The 17,794-nt window shown below is 58.2% G+C and overlaps 1 protein-coding gene across 5 annotated transcripts in view; it reads left to right on the top strand.

Annotated features, from left to right (window-relative positions):
* Positions 1-277: 277 nt before the first annotated feature.
* Positions 278-17,794, top strand: part of ANKS3 (ankyrin repeat and sterile alpha motif domain containing 3) — a 30,806-nt gene continuing 13,289 nt past the window's right edge. Inside the window, exons 1-17 of one of the 5 annotated variants that reach the window (XM_064153183.1) lie at positions 278-297; positions 2,635-2,810; positions 3,431-3,629; positions 4,365-4,486; positions 5,097-5,178; positions 6,223-6,358; positions 6,662-6,820; positions 7,759-7,884; positions 8,608-8,723; positions 10,272-10,436; positions 11,272-11,396; positions 11,647-11,788; positions 12,150-12,322; positions 13,486-13,601; positions 14,117-14,200; positions 14,636-14,721; positions 14,869-16,167. In XM_064153183.1, coding sequence (XP_064009253.1) covers positions 2,641-2,810; positions 3,431-3,629; positions 4,365-4,486; positions 5,097-5,178; positions 6,223-6,358; positions 6,662-6,820; positions 7,759-7,884; positions 8,608-8,723; positions 10,272-10,436; positions 11,272-11,396; positions 11,647-11,788; positions 12,150-12,322; positions 13,486-13,601; positions 14,117-14,200; positions 14,636-14,709 — 1,989 coding nt within the window. In that variant the 5' untranslated portion in view covers positions 278-297; positions 2,635-2,640 and the 3' untranslated portion in view covers positions 14,710-14,721; positions 14,869-16,167. Of the gene's footprint in view, positions 385-506; positions 855-2,634; positions 2,811-3,430; positions 3,630-4,364; positions 4,487-5,096; positions 5,179-6,222; positions 6,359-6,661; positions 6,821-7,758; positions 7,885-8,607; positions 8,724-10,271; positions 10,437-11,271; positions 11,397-11,646; positions 11,789-12,149; positions 12,323-13,485; positions 13,602-14,116; positions 14,201-14,635; positions 14,722-14,868; positions 16,168-17,794 lie in introns of those variants that run through there. The other 4 variants (XM_064153180.1, XM_064153181.1, XM_064153182.1 and 1 more) reach the window with 4 other exon arrangements.

Here is a 17,794-nt window from a genome sequence, read left to right as displayed (position 1 = left end):
CGCCCGGCTCCTCCCCTCCCGCCCGGCTCCTCCCCGCCCGCCCGGCTCCTCCCCGCCCGCCCGGCCCCTCCCCTCCCGCCCGGCTCCTCCCCGCCCGCCCGGCTCCTCCCCTCCCGCCCGGCTCCTCCCCGCCCGCCCGGCTCCTCCCCGCCCGCCCGGCTCCTCCCCGCCCGCTCGGCTCCTCCCCGCCCGCCCGAATGGCCCCACCCCATTGGCTAGCCTCTGCCCCGCCTCCTCGCAGCGCCTCCTTTAATTGGCCTAGCGCAGCTTCCGTGTTCCCGCCGCGGAGCCTCGCAGGTATCGTAGTCTGGAGGCCCGACTGAGTCCCAGCGTCCGTTGCGCAGGAGGGCGCACTTCCGGCGGCGGCGCTCGCTGGGTGTGCGGGTGAGAGGCGGCGGGGCCGGAGGGCGCAGCTCCCGGTGGCGGCACTCGTTGGGTGTGCGGGTGAGAGGCGGAGGGGGCCGGAGGGCGCAGCTCCGGCGGCGGCGCTCGCTGGGTGTGCGAGTGAGAGGCGGAGGGCGCAGCTCCGGCGGCGGCGCTCGTTGGGTGTGCGGGTGAGAGGCGGAGGGGGCCGGAGGGCGCAGCTCCGGTGGCGGCGCTCGCTGGGTGTGCGGGTGAGAGGCGGAGGGGGCCGGAGGGCGCACTTCCGGCGGCGGCGCTCGTTGGGTGTGCGGGTGAGAGGCGGAGGGGGCCGGAGGGCGCAGCTCCGGTGGCGGCGCTCGCTGGGTGTGCGGGTGAGAGGCGGAGGGGGCCGGAGGGCGCAGCTCCGGTGGCGGCGCTCGCTGGGTGTGCGGGTGAGAGGCGGAGCGGGTCGGAGGGCGCAGCTCCGGTGGCGGCGCTCGTTGGGTGTGCGGGTGAGAGGCGGCGGGGCCGGAGGTGGCTTTGCGGTGACCGCAGGCAGGGACGGTTCGGCTGCGGCGCCGGAGGTGGATCTCGGAGCGGTTGCGGCCCACCAGCTGAAGGCTCCTGGCTGTGCGGTAGGGCAGGCCGGAGCACCGCGCCGCTGGCATGGCCCGGCCTACCCAACTGCGGAGCCAAGAGGTGCCTTAGGGAAGCGGCCCCTGTGAGACAGCGGCCTTGCGGCTCAGCAGGCAACCGGAGCCCCGGGTCTTGCGGTGCCTGGGCTGCTTCGGAGTGCTGTGTCTTGTCTGGCGTGGCTCCCCCTCCCCTACGGACAAATACGCTCCTAAATGTGGCTGTTGGACTGGGTTTGTGCCTCCGACGTGGAGTTTTTGGGGGGTGTGATGTGCTTGAGTGTGCCAAGCGGTGTTTGTTGAGGTACTTGAGAATGCCAGGTGCGGGTGTGGAGCTCCCTTCTCATCAGAAGGACCCCTGTGGATGTGAGGAAGAGGGTGTGAATTTAGCAGAGGTGGTGCCTGATGAGTGGTGGTTACTTTGGCTTGTCCTGTGTTGGGCACTGGCTGCTTCTCAAATAACTTCTGGTTTAGCATGGCTTGTCTGCTGCTGTCATCTGGTGTCACTTGTTTCTCAGGCTTATCCTCCCAAAGAAAAGTGTGTTCAGGTGTTTTTGTTGTTTTCATGTGACGTTTTTGTAGTCTGTTTCTTTAGTTCTGCTTTTCTCATGTGCTCAGGCAGCAAACTCTCTGACTCCAGGATGGTGTGGTGCCTACTCCCTGCTCTGAGCCTTAGTGCAATGCTGAGCAATATCTGGGTATTGATGGAGTAAAAACAATTAATTAACCTCATGGGGCTAAGGAAGGGCTCTAACAAATGCTAACTTAATTACTCTGCCCCAGAGCAAGAGGACAGCTTGTCAATGTTCAGAAGGTCTGTGGCTAGCTTGTGCTTAGCAACCAGTATTTGCTGGGCACCCATCACAGTGCTCTTGGCTTAACTGTTGCAAGGATTCTTCTGGCTTTTAACCAAACTCTTCCATGCTGCAGCTCGAGTTGTTCTATCACAGAATTAGACAGGGTTGGAAGGGACCACAAGGATCAGTCAGTTCCAACCCCTCTGCCATGCCCAGAGACACCTCACACTAGATCAGGCTGTCTAGAGTCTCATCCAACCTGGTCTTAAACACCTCCAGGGATGAGGCTTCCATCACCTCTGTGGGCAACCCCTTCTAGGGTCTCACCACCCTCATGCCAAAGAAGTTCTTAACATCCAGTCTGAATCTACCCATTTCCAGCCTTGTTCTATTCTGTCCAGTCCTATCACTGCCTGACAGCCTAAAAAGTTCCTCCCCAGCTTTCTTGTAGCCACCTTCAGATACTGAAAGGCCACAGTAAGGTCACCTGGGAGCCTTCTCCTCTCCAGACTGAACAGCCCCAACTCTCTTAGTCTCTCCTCCTAGGAGAGGTGCTCCAGCCCTCTGAGCATCCTGTAATACCTATCCTGTGATACTCACCATGGCCACAAGGAACAGAGCAGTTCTGTTCTCCTTCCTCCAGTGACCACTCTAGGTTTGTAGGCTGTTCTCCTAAGTGTCTGACCTCACCAGTGCTGAGCACAGGGTCACAATCCCTGCCCTGCTTCTGTTCTTCTGGGAGTGTGTGTGTGGGAATATGAGACCCCCCTATCCACAGCTGTGTGTGAGGCTGAGCCCCCCTGCAGCTCTGTGTGTGTGTGGGGGGGCGGTGCTGAGCCCCTGCCCTGTTCTTGCTCTGGCAGGCGGCGATGTCGGAACTGAGCGATGAAGCCAGCGAGTCGGAGCTGCTGAGCCGCAGCCTGTCCATGTGGCACGGCCCTGGGCCGCTGCTGTGCCGGGAGGAGCTGGACGTGCCCCTGGACCTGCACACCGCCTCCTCCGTCGGGCAGGACCAGGTGGTGCAGGAGTGCATCCAGCGGTGAGCAAGGGCTGGAGAGGGCACCGCCTGCCGGGGAGTGCTTGCACTGGGCTGAGCCTGCAACCGCAGTGCAGGGCTGCAGTTCCCACAGGGGTGAGGCACAAAGCCCCAGAGGAAGCCTGCTGGTAAAAGTGAGCTCCCGGTGGCTTGGAGCTTGTGCTGGAGCTGGTAGGAGCTGCCATGCAAAGTTTGGAGCTGGAACCTATATAATAGAATGGCCTAGGTTGGAAGAGATCATCAACTCCTTGCCATGGGCAGGGACACCTCTCAACTAGCTCAGCTTGCTCAGGGCCTCCTCCAGCCTGGCCTTGAACATCTCCAGGGGAGAGGCATCTACGCCCTCCCTGGACAACCCATTTCAGAGTCTCACCACCCTCATACTGCAGAACTTTTTCCTCAGCTCCACTCTAACCCTGCTTTGCCTCAGCTCCAAACCATTCCCCCTTGGCCTGTCTCAGACACCCTCAGCAGAAGTCCCTCTGCAGCCTTCCTGCAGGACCCTGTCAGGGATTCTCCATCCTTAATTCAATACAGTAGTGGCAGCAAGAGGCTGCAGGAGCCTGCTGTGATCTACAGCTCCAAGACAATAATTCAACTGAATTCTTTCCTATGTTATTTAGTGGAGATCTGGATTTAAATAAGAGGAACCTTGGGGGCTGGACTCCACTGATGTATGCCTCCTACATTGGCCATGACATCATCGTGCACCTGCTGCTGGAAGCAGGAGTGAATGTGAACATCCCCACACCAGAGGGGCAGACACCCCTCATGCTGGCCTCCAGCTGTGGGAACGAAAGCGTGGCTTACTTCCTTCTACAGGTGGGTATCCCATAATACACAGGTGAGGACTTGGTGCGTGCTGTAAATGTGCAGAGCAGGAGTTTGTGCTGCGCAATCATGGAACTGTTTGAGGTGGAGAAGCCCTTTTAGAGCTCTCTGCCCAAGCTGGGGCTGAGCCGTGGCTCTTAGCACCACAGCTCTGCCTCTGGAAAACACCTCCAGGGATGTGCATTCAGCCACCTCTCTGGACTTTGAGAACCCTTTCAGGGAAGAAGTTTCTTCTAATGTCCAACCCTACCCTGCCCTGGGGCATCTTGAGGCTGTTTCCACTTCTCCTGTCACTTGTTCCTAGGGAGCAGAGCCCAATCCTCACCTGGCTGCAGCCTCCTCTCAGGGAGCTGTAGAGAGCAATGAGCTCTGCCCTCAGGCTCCTCCAGGCTCAACACCCCCAGCTCCCTCAGCTGCTCCTCTCTAGTCTCCAGACCCTTCCCCAATTCTGCTGCCTTTCTCTGGCCTGGCTTCAGCCCCTCAGTGTCCTTGCAGTGAGGGGCTCCAAACTGAACCCATCCTTACCAGTGCCCAGTCCAGGGTCACAATCCCTGCCCTGCTCCTGCTGTGGTGGAGGCCAAGCTGCTGGTGGCTTTCTTGGCCACCTGGGCATTTTGACCACCAGTTGCTACCAGAGATTTAAACTCTTGGTGTGATAGCACAGAGGGCTGGTGGTTGAAAGCCCAGCTGAAGGGGTGCAGTAAAACCTCCTCTGTCCTCCTGAAGCAAGGTGCAGAGCTGGAGATGAAGGACATCCATGGCTGGACTGCCCTGTTCCACTGCACCAGCGCCGGGCACCAGCAGATGGTCAAGTTCCTGCTGGACAATGGGGCAAATGCCAACTGCAGGTGAGGAGCAATCTCTCATTCACTTCTCCAGAGGGCTCACCTTAGATGTGAAAGGAGCAGTTGAGCAAAGGCAGGGAAAAGGCCTCTGCTTATGTTTTGCTGTGCTTTGAGATGCATGGCAGGCTCCAGTGCAAGGTGAGCTGCGGCTGGGCACGAGCTCAGCTCAGTTACCATCAGGAGGAGTCAGATCTCTGTTTAGTTAGAGGCTGATCTAAGAGCAAACAGCTGCAGCACCTTCTGCAGACACTTCACAAGGCTTGCTGCTGGGTTTCCTGTGTTCATCTTGCTGCTCAGCCCTGGGAGCTGCTGCTCCATTTAGACATTGGGTTGCCTGAGGTCAGCAGGAGGATCTTGCTTTGTGAGCTCCTTCAAAACTGAGCTCTGCCACTGAAAGGCAAACCTGTAGCTGTCAGAGTAACCTGCTGCTGTGCAGGCAGTAGAGAGGCCCTGAGAGTTTTACTGGAAATAAACAGAGAGCAGAGGAGCAGCCAGTGCATGGTGGAGTGTGGTCAGCTGAGGGCAGGGACTGGAAATGCCCTGTGAGGGTATGACAAAGCCTGCAGCATGTTTCAGCTCTGACTGTCCCACTGCTGGGTCTGTTCTTTCCTAGGGAGCCAGTGTATGGATACACACCTCTGATGGAAGCAGCTGCTTCTGGCCATGAGATCATTGTCCAGTACCTCCTCAATCATGTGAGTGTCCATAGGCAGCTCTCTGCAGCTGAAGATCTGCCTCCAGCCCTCGGCAGCAACAACAGGGCTGAGAGCAGACTTAGGTTGTGTTTGAGGACACTTACCAGGACCCTGCTGGCCTTGCAGCAGCAGGAGTGAGGTGTGGCTGCCTGGATTTCCTCTCCAGTTGAGGGGTGTCCCTGCTTGTGACAGGGAGATTTGAGTAGGTAATCTCTGAGGTCCTTGGAGAAGAGAAGGCTCCAGGGAGACCTTGGAGCAGCTTTCCAGTACCTGAAGGAGGCTGCAAGAAGGATGGAGAGAGACTGTTCCTAAAGGCATGCAAGGATAGCACCAGGGCAATGGTTTGAAACGAGAGCAGAGCAGATTGAGATTGGATGTGAGGAACAAGTTCTGCAGCAGGAGGCTGCTGGAACACTGCAACAGGTTGCCCAGGGAGGTGGTTGAAGCCTCATGCCTGGAGATATTCAAGGTGAGGCTGGACAGGGCTGTGTACAACCTACTCAAGTGGAGGATGTCCCTGCTGGCTGCAGGGGCTTGGGCTGGATGAGCTCTGGAGATCCCTTCCAACTCATGCTGTTCTACAATCTCTGAGGTCCCTTCCAGCCTGAGCCATCCTGTGATCTAACTGAACAGTCTCTGGGTGGAGAGCAGCTCCAGCACTCATCTGTGTCGTGTTTACACACAGCTTCTGGCACCCAAAAGCATCCTCTGGGCACCTTCTGCCTCCAAAAGCCTATGAGCATGCATGTCTCTTGACGTTGCCTTGTTTTAACACCCCACTGAACTGGCCCAGCCTGCCTGTGGGAGGAGGCAGCAGCACAGAACCCTTCCCAGATATCTATGCCCTGTGGGAGTGCACAGAGCTGTGGGTGTTCAGGACTGGGAAACTGGGAGTAGCTGGAAGGGCAACAACCTATTAGTGGAGCTTGAACTGTCTGTCAGAAGTGAACCTGAGCTTCTAAAGGAGCCAATTCTTTGCCTTCCTTGGTTTCTTTTGTCCACAGTCCCTTTTGCTATACCCCAGACATGTTTGTTTGTCCCTAGGGAGTGAAGACAGATGTGAGGGATAACACTGGAGCCACGGCACGGACACTGGCCATGAAGTATGGCCACACAAAGATTGTGGGGCTGATAGACTTGCATGCAGCCCCAGTGCCCAAAGTCTTCTGCAGGGGCCCAGGTAACAGAGAGATGCTTCTAGCTCCTTCCTGTTGAGGCAGAAGCCAAAGGGAGGTGTTTGCTGTTTGGGAGTGTGTTGCTGTGTGTATGAGGTGGTGCTAGCTGTCTGGCCTAGAAATTCCAGCATTTCTTTGGATGGGGGAAGCATGTATCCTGCAATTGTGTACTGCCCCCTTTCTGACCTGGTTAAGCTGTTTCACCTCCCTTCTAACACTTCCCTTTCTCCCACTGCATGTCTGCAACTACTAGCAAACACAGCAGGGAACTGAATGACTGCTGCTAATAGCCTGTGTTTGAACTGCAGGGAAGTATGAAGAGCTCAGCTCCTCAGATGAATCCTGTTCTGCTCCCCAAAGGCAGAGACCTGCTCGTAGGACCAAGGGTCCCAGCATCCACGAGGGACCCCAGGCTTTGGCTGAGATAACAGCAGCTGGAATTGGGGGAAAGAAGCAGTCTCGCTATGGTGAGAACAGTGTTCTGATCACTGAGATCTCCAGTGCCTTGCAGCTGTTTGGTTTTCCTTCCTTTGGGGTTCCTGTGTGGCTTGTGCAGCAGCAGTTAGCGAGGCTACCCAGCCTCTGCTTTGAAAAGAACCCCCTTGAGCTTCTTGTGAGGGCTGGGCAGTGATGAGTGCAGCACTTCGACGGGACAAACACTGCTCTGACTTCAGTTACTCTTCCTCTGACTCAGTCCAGCTTCCCTTCTGGAGGTGGGCTCCAAAGTTGGGAACCCTCCTCAAGCAGATGGCAGAGGATGGGTCATGAAAGTGAACTCCCTGCTCCTATGCCTGTCAGTCCTTGGTGCTTGGAACAGTGCTGAAAAGGAGACTGTGAAACCAGTAGGCATGAGAAAGGTGATTCCAGCTTCAACATCAGCCTCTAGCTGCAGTGGTTGTTTCTCCCTGCATGCTGGCCTTGGCTGTCTCTCAGGCTGATTGGGAGGAACCAAGAGTATGGACAGATGGACTTGAGAGTGTGTTCAGAGCTAAGTTCCTGCCCCTCATGCAAGCTGCTGTCCCAGTGGCTGTGCTGAGTGGGCACTGTCAGCCTCTGAGGTGGTGCTGAGCTGCTGCCAGTGTATAACTGAAGCCATGCAGAAGGCTCAGCTGAGGCTGTGGCACAGCTGGCACCTTGCTCTCAAGAGCAGAGGAGCTGCTGGCAGCTGCTCTTTCAGGTGCCTCTCAGCTCTGAGCCTGTGTCCTCTGGCCTTTTTTAGTTCTGCTGATGTGTGGTGGTGTGACACAGGCTGTAGGCAGGAGCCTTCCTCAGCTTGCTTCTGTGCTTGGTAGAATGAAGCCCGCTGGTTGGAGACAAGGGTTGGAAAATGATCCAAAAAGGCTGAGTGGATGTTTTCCTGCTGGAGCCTCCCTGGTAGCTTGTTTGTTCTCCCTCTTGCACACAGAGCAGGTCCCTCCTCAGGGCTATGTCACCTTCAAGGATGATGGCAGCTGTGAAGCAGATGGCATCAGGAACAGGGATGTTACCTCTCCGATCAACGAGCAGGATGTGGAGAGCAGCAGCAGCAGGGGTGAGTCCTTGTCTCGGAGAATGGTCTGGCTTGCAGTGCTCACCTGGGTGAGAGACCAGCCCCAGGGCTTGCATCTTCCTTTCCCACAAAGCTGCTGTGGCTTGGAGTACCTCATGAAGGGCTGAGGAGAAAGCTCAGTGGGGATCTCATCAGTTTTTGCAAACAGTCTGAGGGGAGGGTGTAAGGAAGGTGGAAGAAGTGATGGTGTCCAGTGGGAGGACAAGGGGCAGTGGACACAAACTGAAAGCCAGGAGGCTCCTTCTGATCCAAAGGACATGGTTTTTGTCTGCTCTTTACTGTAAGAGACAGGACACAGAGGCTGTGTGGTGTCCATCCTCGGAGATGCTCCTGGGCAACCTACTGTAGGTGACACTGCTTGAGCAGGGAGATAGGACAAAAAGAGCTCCAGGGAAGGGTCTACAGCAGCTCCTAATAACATCTCAGTGCCTTGCTCTGGGCCTTTCCTCAGCTCCACTCATGGCAGTGCAGACTTGGAACAGCTCCTTCTGCATGCCACAACCAAGAGCTCCCCAGCACACTCAGCTTTCCTCTTGTCTGGTGCTACCTGTTCTTGGAGGAAGATGGTCCAGTTGTGATCTTTCTTTCTTGCCATGAGTGCTGCATTTGAAACCTTGATCTAGGTTTCTCCTTTGTGTAGTAAACCCACTATTGAGTATAATGAAGTTGAACCTCAAACACTTTTTTGCTGCTATTCCTTTCCAGAGGAGAATGCTTTCTTCACCAACAACTTTGGAGCTGTCAGGAGCAGCAGCAGCAGTAGTGAGTGCCTGACCAAAGCCCTGGGAGTCAGCAGTGAAGGCTCCTTGGAAAGCAATGAGGTGGGGTTTTGAGTTTGTCTTGCTCTGCCTTCAGCCTGGCCACTGCTGTCCCTCTTCCACAACCTGCTGTGACTCTCCTCCCCCAGGCTGCAGTCTCAGTGTGGCTGAGGAAGGGCCCCACAGAGAAAGCAACATCTGTGCTGGAAGGTTCTGGATTAGCCAACTCCCTTTGGGTTGTGGCTAGCAGATGGTTCTGGGCACATTCACTCTAGACCAAGCTGTTTGTGGCTAGTCAGGAAGTGAAGTTCTCTCCAGCTTCTAGCCACAAGGGGGTCAAGCAAGGATATGAGTGGCTGGAGCTGGGCCAGTGCCACAGCTTGGGCAAGGAGCAGTCAGTGTGGCAAGACCTAGAGAAGCACAGCAGTGTTGTTGGCACTTCTGAAGTACAGAAAGGGGAGGAGGTTTAGGCTGTTCCTTGGTTCATGTCACAGCTCACATGGTTCGAGACACAGCTCTGGAGCTGCTGTACAGGAGGCTGAAGTATCTGAGCAGGAGTCTTCTGTCTCTTGAGAAGTTGCTCATCAGTGTGGTCTCTGCACTGTATCAGCTCAGGAGGATTCAGCACTGCTCTCTGATCTGCCTGTAAGCTGGGATTGCAAGAGCCTGACACCATCCCATGGCACTGACCTGGCATCCTGGCAGTGCTTTGACCCAGTCCTTCCTAAACTGGGCTTTTATGGAATCCTAGAACTGTTTGGGTTGGAAAAGGCCTCCCAAGAGCATCCAGGCCAACCAGCAACCCAGCACCACCATGGCCACCAAACCCTGTCCCCAGGTGCCATGGCCAGAGGTTTCTGGAACACCTCCAGGGATGGGGACTCCATCACCTCCCTGGGCAGCCTGGGCCAGGCTCTCACCACTCTGGCAGCAAAGATGATTTTTTTTTCCCTCATCTCCAACCTAACCCTCCCGTTGAGGCCATTTCTTCTCACTCTGTCACTTGTTCCTAGGGAGCAGAGCCCAACCCCCATCTGGCTGCAGCCTCCTCTCAGGGAGCTGTAGAGAGCAATGAGCTCTGTCCTCAGCCTCCTCTTCTCCAGGCTGCACACCCCCAGCTCCCTCAGCTGCTCCTCCCCAGCCCTGTTCTCCAGACCCTTCCTCAGCTTTGTTGCCCTCCTCTGGCCCTGCTCCAGCCCCTCAGTGTCCTTCTTGGGGCGAGAGGCTCAAAACTGACCCCAGGATTTGAGCTGTGGCCTCAGCAGTGCCTAGCAGAGGGGCATGAGCACTTCCTGCTCCTGCTGCCCACACCACTGCTGATCCAGGCCAGGCTGCTGGTGGCCTCTTTGGCCACCTCGGCACACCCTAGCTCATCTTCAGCTGCTGATCAGCACTATCAGGTCCTTTGTTCCAGGAAGTTTCTGGCCCCCCTGCCCCAGCCCTGCAGCGTTCACGGGGTGGGTGCAACCTAAGGGCAGCAGCCAGCCCCCTGTGGAACACACGGGCTTGGAGCTTGGCACTGGCAGTCTGCAGGTGGAGCTGCAGGGATGCTGACACTTGTGTGATTCTCCCTGACCTTTCCCTCCTGTGGCTGCTCTCTCCCCTCCGCAGGACTCCGACCATGCCAGCAGCGTCCCCGGGCGGAAGCAGGCTAAGAGCTACAGGAGCAAGAGTCGCTACAGTAGCAGCGACAGCCACTGGTGCCACTGCCTGGGCAGAGCCGGGGGCAACGCTCAGCACAGCCTGCCCCAGCCCCCGCCCTACACAGGCCCACAGGTAACTGACCACCTGCTCTCTGAGGGCAGGCAGACTGGCACTGGAGCAGGCGTGGGGGATTCCTCAAAGCTGCCTTCTGGGCCCTCTCAGACAGGAGGGAAATGGTCACCTTGGATTCCAGCTCTCAGCCCGAGCTGAAATGCTCCAGCAGCCGTGCCAGGAACTGGCCTCTTGGGTGCTGCTGCTTCTTTCAGGCTTGCTCTAGAGCCTCCAGGCCTGGGGGCTTGCTCCCAGACCCTTGTCTCTGGCTGTCTCTGCCTCCCTGCATTTGCTGCAAGAGGCAACAACTGCAGGAGAAGCCCAGTCCTGAGGTGTGAGCAGGCAGAGGGCAGGTACCAGCTGGGCTGCTGCCAGAGCCCTGAGAGACACAGAGCAACGTGAGGAAACAGAACTGGGGAAGAGTCTGGATGACAGAGCTGAGGGAGCTGGGGGTGTGCAGCCTGGAGAAGAGGAGGCTGAGGGCAGAGCTCATTGCTCTCTACAGCTCCCTGAGAGGAGGATGCAGCCAAGCAGGGGTAGGGCTCTGCTCCATAGTCTCAGGTGTTAGAAGGAGAGTAACTGGCCTGAAATTGTGGCAGGGGAGGGTTAGGTTGGAGAGGAGGAAAAATTTCTTTGCTGCCAGAGTGGTGAGAGACTGGCCCAGGGAGGTGGTGGAGTCCCCATGCCTGGAAGTGTTCCAGAAAGGTGTGGCTATAGCAGTTGGGGCCAGGGTTTGGTGGCCATGGTGGTGTTGGGTTGTTGGTTGGACTGGATGATCCTGGTGGGCTTTCCAGCCCAAGCAAGTGTGGGACTGTGTGTCAGGAGTGGTAATGCTGCTGTCTGTGACGGGCTGCAGGACCTGGCGACACTGCTGGAGCAGATTGGGTGCCTCAAGTATCTGCAGGTGTTTGAGGAGCAGGATGTTGACCTCCGGATCTTCCTGACCCTCACAGAGAGTGACCTGAAGGAAATAGGCATCACGTGAGTGTCTGCCCTCTTCTCACCTTCCAGACCCTGCACGCAGCCTGGGCTGGGAGCTTTGTCCCCTGGGTGCTTTTCCCATCTGCCCATCTCCTGCGGCGCTGCTCTGGCTCTGCGCTTCAGCAGCCTCCTGACTTCTGAGGTGCCTTGAGAGACCCAGGAGACTGCAGAGGTCCTCCTGGCATCCCTTGGGGCCCAGGGACAGGAGGTACAGAGCTTGATCCCTGACGGTTTGCTGTTCTCCCACCAGCCTGTTTGGGCCAAAGAGGAAGATGACTTCTGCCATTGCACGGTGGCACAGCAGCGCCCGGCCGCCCAGCGATGCCCTGGAGCTGGCCTACGCCGACCGCCTGGAGGCAGAGATGCAGGAGCTGGCCATCCAGCTGCACCAGGTGAGGGCAGTGCCAGGGGAGCTGGCCATCCAGCTGCAGCTCTTCCCCAGAGTCCCTTTGTGGTGAACTTGTGCAGCCCTTCCTGAGCAGCCTCTCTTTGGGGTGTCCTGACCTCCTGAGAGCCTTTGCAAAGGGAGAAGAAAGAGGAGCTGTGAGCTCTGGGCTGTTACCTTGGTGTGGCCAGAAGCTGTCAGGGTGCCAGCCTTAGCCAGCTTCCTTTGCCAGGCAGCTGGGTGCACTTCTGCAGGAACCCTCTGGCTGCCAAAGCCACTGAAGCAGCAGAGACTGCAAGGCCATGCCAGAGCTGCGATGCCCTCAGTGGTGCCCAGTACTCCTAACCATCCCCTCTCCTCTGCTGCAGAGGTGTGAGGAGGTGGAGGTGATGAAGGGGCAGGTGTGCCAGGAGCAGAAGCTGCGTGCAGTGGCTGAGAGCTGTTTGATGGAGCGGGATGAGACCTGGAATGCCATCCAGTGCCAGCTTAGAGAGGCCCAGGCCATCACCAAGGATGCTGGAGTCCTGTTGGATCAGATCAAGTAAGTCATTCCCAGTGAATGGCACTGGGGCTGCTGGGAAGTGGGCTCTGGGCCACACAGAGACCAGGGATCACACTGGCACTTCAGGGTAAGGCAGGAGAGCTCAGCAGGCATCTGGACCTGGTTTGGATCCTGCTGACAACTTCTGGTGGGAAGCTACAGCCAGGTGAGCAGAGGTGAGGCCTCAGGCAGCTGTGGGAGTGGGACTCACTGATGTGCAGAGCTGCTGGCAGTTCCTGCTTCAGCTGGAGGCAACCAGAAGCCTTGGAGCTGTTTTTGTGCTTGTATGGCACCTGGTGCCTGGGGTACAGTTTGGTGTCTGGACGAGTGCAGGAAGGGTTCTGACTTCCAGACCTTCTCAAAGGACTTGCAGTGTCCTGCCCTGCCTAGTGAAGAGCTCTTTGCTTCCAGCCCCAACAGTCAGCAGGAAAAGCTGCCCCCTGACACTGGGCCTTCTGCCTCTTCCTTAGTGTTCCCTCCCCTGGCATTCCCATCTCTGCCTATGCCTTCTGTCTCCAGATCTGGTGAGACTGTGGCCTGGTTTGGGTTGGCAGGAGCCTTTGAAGCTCATCTAGTTCACCCCTTTGCACTGAGCAGCAACCTTGAGCCCAATCAGGCTGCTCAGTCTCTTCCAACCTTCTGCCTTTGTGGTGATGTTGTCCTGCTCCAGCTGCACTGGGCCCTGTTCTGCCCACTGATGCAACAGGCACATCAAGTGGCTTTAACCTTGCTGCTTACAGATCCTAGCCCAGCAGGGCATGGCAGCTGCTGCCCAGCCAGGGGAGCTGGCTGCCAGGAGGTAGGCACCGCAGCACTGCCAGCTGCAGGGCGTTTGTCCTGCCTCCTGGCAGAGGAGCTGCAGCACACTGGCTTCCAGAAGGCCTGCCAGGCAGTGGTGTGGCACAGCCCCTGCCTTAGGCTTCGTCCTGCTCACCCTGCCCCCTACTTCTCTTCACCACAGCAGCTACTCTGTGGACAGGGAGAGATGGGGCACAGTATAGAAGGCCTTGAGCCTTGCCTGGGACATGCCCTCCTCTCCTGGGCAGGAGTGGTTGGTGATGCTGGGCCCTCGAGTGCAGCCCCTCGGCACGCCAGCAGGTACTGGCAGGAGAGCAGAGTGCCCTGCCTGTGCCAGCCCTGATGGCCTCGCTCTTGTTTGGCAGGTGCTGTCAGGCAGAGCTGTCCTCACGCCTCACTCAGGAGCCCACTGGCAGCAGGGCGCTGGGCAGCGAGCTGCAGCTGGGCACCGGCGAGAGCAGGCGGCCCGGGGAGCCTCCAGGTGAGGGGGAGCTCACAGGCCCCAGCAGGTGGGCACGGGGTGGGTGGGCGGGCAGCAGGAGAACCTAGAGCTGGGCACTGCTGCAAGGGTGCAGTGAGAGGTGGTGTGGAAACAGAAGTAGCCAAAGCCTTAAACTGAATCTGAAAGCAGCTTCTGAAGCTCTTGGAGTTCCTCAGCAGCTTGTGGGAAGGTTGGGGTCTGACAGATGTTTGTGCCACAGCTGCATAGCTGCAGCACCCAGTGGGAAGTGCTGGGCAGGGCTGTGGCTGTGGCTTCCCCATCCCGTGCTGCACCTGGGAGTGCCTCAGCTGCACTGCCACAGTGAGCAGGGCTGAGCCAGAGCCACGGCTGACAGCCTGGCCGGGGGCAAGCTGCTGGGTGTGCTGTCACAGTCAGTCCCAGCTCTCTTCCTATGGGACTCAGAACCCCTGAGCAGAGTCCCTTGGGCTGTTGGTGCTTCCCAGCATCCCTGTGAGCATGCAGATTGATTCCCGGTGTGGTTCCTGTCCCCACAGTGCTGCCAGGGTGGCCTCCTTCCCTGAAGACTCTGAGCCTGCCTGAGCTGTCAGCTGTCCTGGAGCAGCGTGTGGGAGAGATGGGTAAGGTGGGCAGGGCTGGCATGTGAGGCTGCTGTGGTGCTGGGGAGGTCTGGCTGGGCGGCAGGGACATGTTTATGGAGCCAGCAGTCCCCCCTCGGCCAGGGAGGGCTCTGGGCTCTGGTGCTGGTGGTTTTGTGCACTGCCTCTCCCTGCACTTCTGGGGCTCTGCTGCCAGGCCCAGGCTGTGAGAAGGGGGCATGGGAGGGCAGCTGCCTGCATCTCCTGCTCCCTGAGCACAGTTGCTTGTGATTTGGTTCCCAAAGCCTCTGCCCTCCTGATGACAGCAGCAGCAGGCAGGCAGTGAGGGGGGGCACTGCTGTGCTGGGGCAGGGGAGGAGGTGGGCTGAAGGTAGCAGAGCAGTGGCTAAATGCAGACTGCTCTCTGCTGCTTGCTAGCCTCTTGCTGACAGCTTTTGCCTTCTGGTCTGCCCTCAGGAAAAGCTCTGCAGACTGTGACTGAAAACCTCCAGAAGCTCCAAGGCCCCGGGCAGAGCTGGCTGGAGCCATAGCCAAGCAGGAGGGTGAGTGGGAGCTGCCGGGACAGGGAGGGGGCACAGCACCCCCCACAGCAGGGTGCAGCAGCTGCTGCTCGTGTGCCCTCTGGCCTGCTTGCCCCTCGGCAGCCCTGGTGCCCGTGTCCCACGGAGGGGTGGCTGTGCTCCCTGCAGGCTGCCGACGTCGGGTGACTGCTCCACCCGGAAGCTGAGGAGGCCGAGGCCGAGCTGGCAGCACCACAGCGCTGCGGGGAGGGCCCCGGCAGCTGCCGCGCCTGGGCCAGGAGCTCGCGGCCGTCGGAGAACACCCCTGGGAGGACAAAGGACAGGTCCTTGGGCCTGGCTGTTGTTGGGGCACCCAGCAGCACTGCTGTGGGTACACAAGGTTAGGTGAGGAGGAGAGGCGCAGGGAGCACCTGCCTGAGGAACTTTGATCTGCCTTAAGCTTCCTGCAGCCCTCCTTCAGGGCTGACCACAGCAATCCATTCGTTAGCCTTCTCTGCATCCCATCCTCCACAAGGCTTCTCACACTTGCCCTGGCTCCTCCTATGCCGTGTGGATTGGCACAGAGCATGAATCCTGGCACAGCTTCAGAGCATGTGTGGGGCAGGAAGGCAGGCAGGTGCCTGCTGAGTGGGCAGTGAGTCGAGCTTGGCTGACTGAGCCACAGCAGGGCTTGTGCAGCTCCAGCTCCTAACTGGGATGTCTGCTCTGCCACCCCAAATCCTCTCCCTCCAGCCAGCCTATCCCAGTCCAGTGCCTTCCTTGGGGGCTGCTGTGCAGTCCCAGAGAACTTTGGGTTTGGTGGTGAATGCTTCACAGCAGAGTCTGACTTGGTTTGGCAGTGCTAAGGTCTCTGTGTTGACAGCAGTTGCCCGGCAGATGTCTGGCATGAAAGAGATCAGAGCTGAGGTCTCCTGAGCCTGGGGTGGGCATGGCAGAAACTGAGGGACAGATCTGTCTCGCGAGGCAGGTGGCAGCAGAGGTCACACCCCCAATGAAGCTGTGCCACAGAGCTTTACACCTTCCCCACTGCCTGCCTTGGACTTCCAGTCTCTAGTGTTTGGAAATGGTTCTGCCAAGGTGTTCTTGTGAGGCTGTCTTCAGGGGTTCACAGAAGGACTGCTCCATCTCCTGCAGATGGGGAGCAGCCAGGAAGGTGCTGGGAGCAGCTGTGGTGGTGTGAGATGGTGCCCAGTGGCTCCTGTGCATTGCTGGGCTCTGTGTGGAGGAAGGGGAAGAAACAACAGCCAACAAAACCTGAGGTCTGAGTGGTGGCCTTGGGTCTGGGACAGTCCCTGTGGGCAGAGGCAGAAGCTCCTTTTGAGTTTTGGACCTTGAGGGCAGATGCCAAAATACAGAAACCATTCTGGCTCCATCCTTGGAGCTTCTGCCCTCTCCCTGCTGCTCAGCACCACACAGCCTTGGCAGCTGATCTGCCCCTGCAAGGGAACATCTGCCGAGCTGTGCCTGTGCCTTTGCCTCCTGGGGACAGCCCTGGGGCACTGAGGCAGCTGTGAACCTGCCCTGCTCTGGGTGCTGCTTCCTGCTCCTGCCTAACCCTTACCCTTGACAGGCCAAGGTGGCAGGAGCCTGTGGGCATCCGGCTCTGGCTCTGCAGCAGGGGGACAGGGGTGGGGGAGGCTGCACCCTGAAGAGCTCACTTGTGATGAGGTGCAGCCCATCCTCCTAAAGCAGCAGCCATGAAAGCTTCCCAGCTTGAGGCTGTGCTGGGAAGAGCATCTGGGGCTGTGTCCTTCCCTGCCTGTTGCTGGAAGAGTGGTGAGGAGTGCCAAGGCACTGCCTTCAGCTTTGAGCTGCTTGGGGCTGGAGGGACTTTAGAGATCATCTCATCCTGTAGTGCTGGCTACAGTAGCACAGGGCTGCTGGGCCCTGGGAAGCCCAGACCTGGATTTAAGGCAGGATAGCTGTGGGGAAAGGAGGTTCCAGATAAGCAAAAATAACCACCCCAGGGGCCCCAGTGAAGGGCCTGGGAGCACTGGGAGAGCAGAGAAGGTCCTGTCCCAGCAGTGTCACCAGAGCTGGGTGGGCTGTGCTGACAGGAGAGGCTTGGAGTGGCTCTGCTGGGTCCTAGGGTGGAAGAAGGGGCTTGGGGGGTAAGGGGCTCCATCAATAGGCTGTGATGGTGAGGACTGGGTAAAGGGTTAGGTAAGATGCAGCAGTGAGAAGGAGAGGCCACAGAAAAGGTGCTGCAGGAGCCCAAACAGAAAGGCTCTGAAGCTGCTGGAGTAGCCCAAGGAGGTGGCAGGGAGAGGTCTGAGGGGCTCCTGCTGTCCTGAGGAGCAAAGGAATCTAGGTGGTGATCACTACTGGAGGGGGGCAGAGCAGGGACTCTGCCCCCCCAGGCAACCTGTCCCAAGAATACAGGATCTGCTGCCTTGGATGATCCAATAAAGCCCAGAACCTGTCCCTGCTGTGTGGGTGTCTGTGGGGGGAGCTGGGGCTGAGGAGCCATCCAGGAGCTCCCTGCTCCAGGAGCAGCAGGACCACAGTCACTGCTGCCCTGCTTCTCTGCCAGGGGTCACAGGCTGAGGGCTCTGAGCCTGCCTGCTCTGCAGCTTCCCAGTCCTGCCTGGCTGCTCCTGGCACTGACACACTGGCAGCACCAACTGGGGCAACAAACTCCTGTGGCCAGGGCTGCAGAGCAGAGGTTTGCCTCCAGACAGTCCCAGCTGTGACAGAAGTTGTCTTTGCAGCAGCTCAGAAATGAGTTTAGGCTTTGCTGAGCTGTATGCTTGGCTTAGTGACTGCTTTACTCCTAGCTAAGCCCCAGCTCTGAGCTTAACTTGTGCCCGCAGGGTGGGGTGAGAAGGAACCTCGAGATCATCCAGCCCAACGCCCTGCCAAAGCAGGGCACCCACAGCAGCTTGCCCAGCAGCACAGTGCTCAGCTGCCCTTGGAAGCTCTCCACACAAGGATGCTCCACAGCCTCTCTGGGCAGCCTGTTCCAGGCCTCCAGCACCCTCACAACAAACAACTTTCTCTTCCTGCTCAGAAGGAACCTCCTGGCTGCCACTTTGTACCCCTTGTCCTGTCCCTGGGCTCCACTTACAAGAGTCTGGCCCCAGCCTCTTGATCC

Source organism: Pogoniulus pusillus, chromosome 13 (assembly GCF_015220805.1).
Source record: "Pogoniulus pusillus isolate bPogPus1 chromosome 13, bPogPus1.pri, whole genome shotgun sequence".
NCBI lineage: Eukaryota > Metazoa > Chordata > Aves > Piciformes > Lybiidae > Pogoniulus > Pogoniulus pusillus.
The sequence above is the reverse complement of the archived record's forward strand: the minus strand, read 5'-3'. Positions and strand labels throughout refer to the sequence as shown.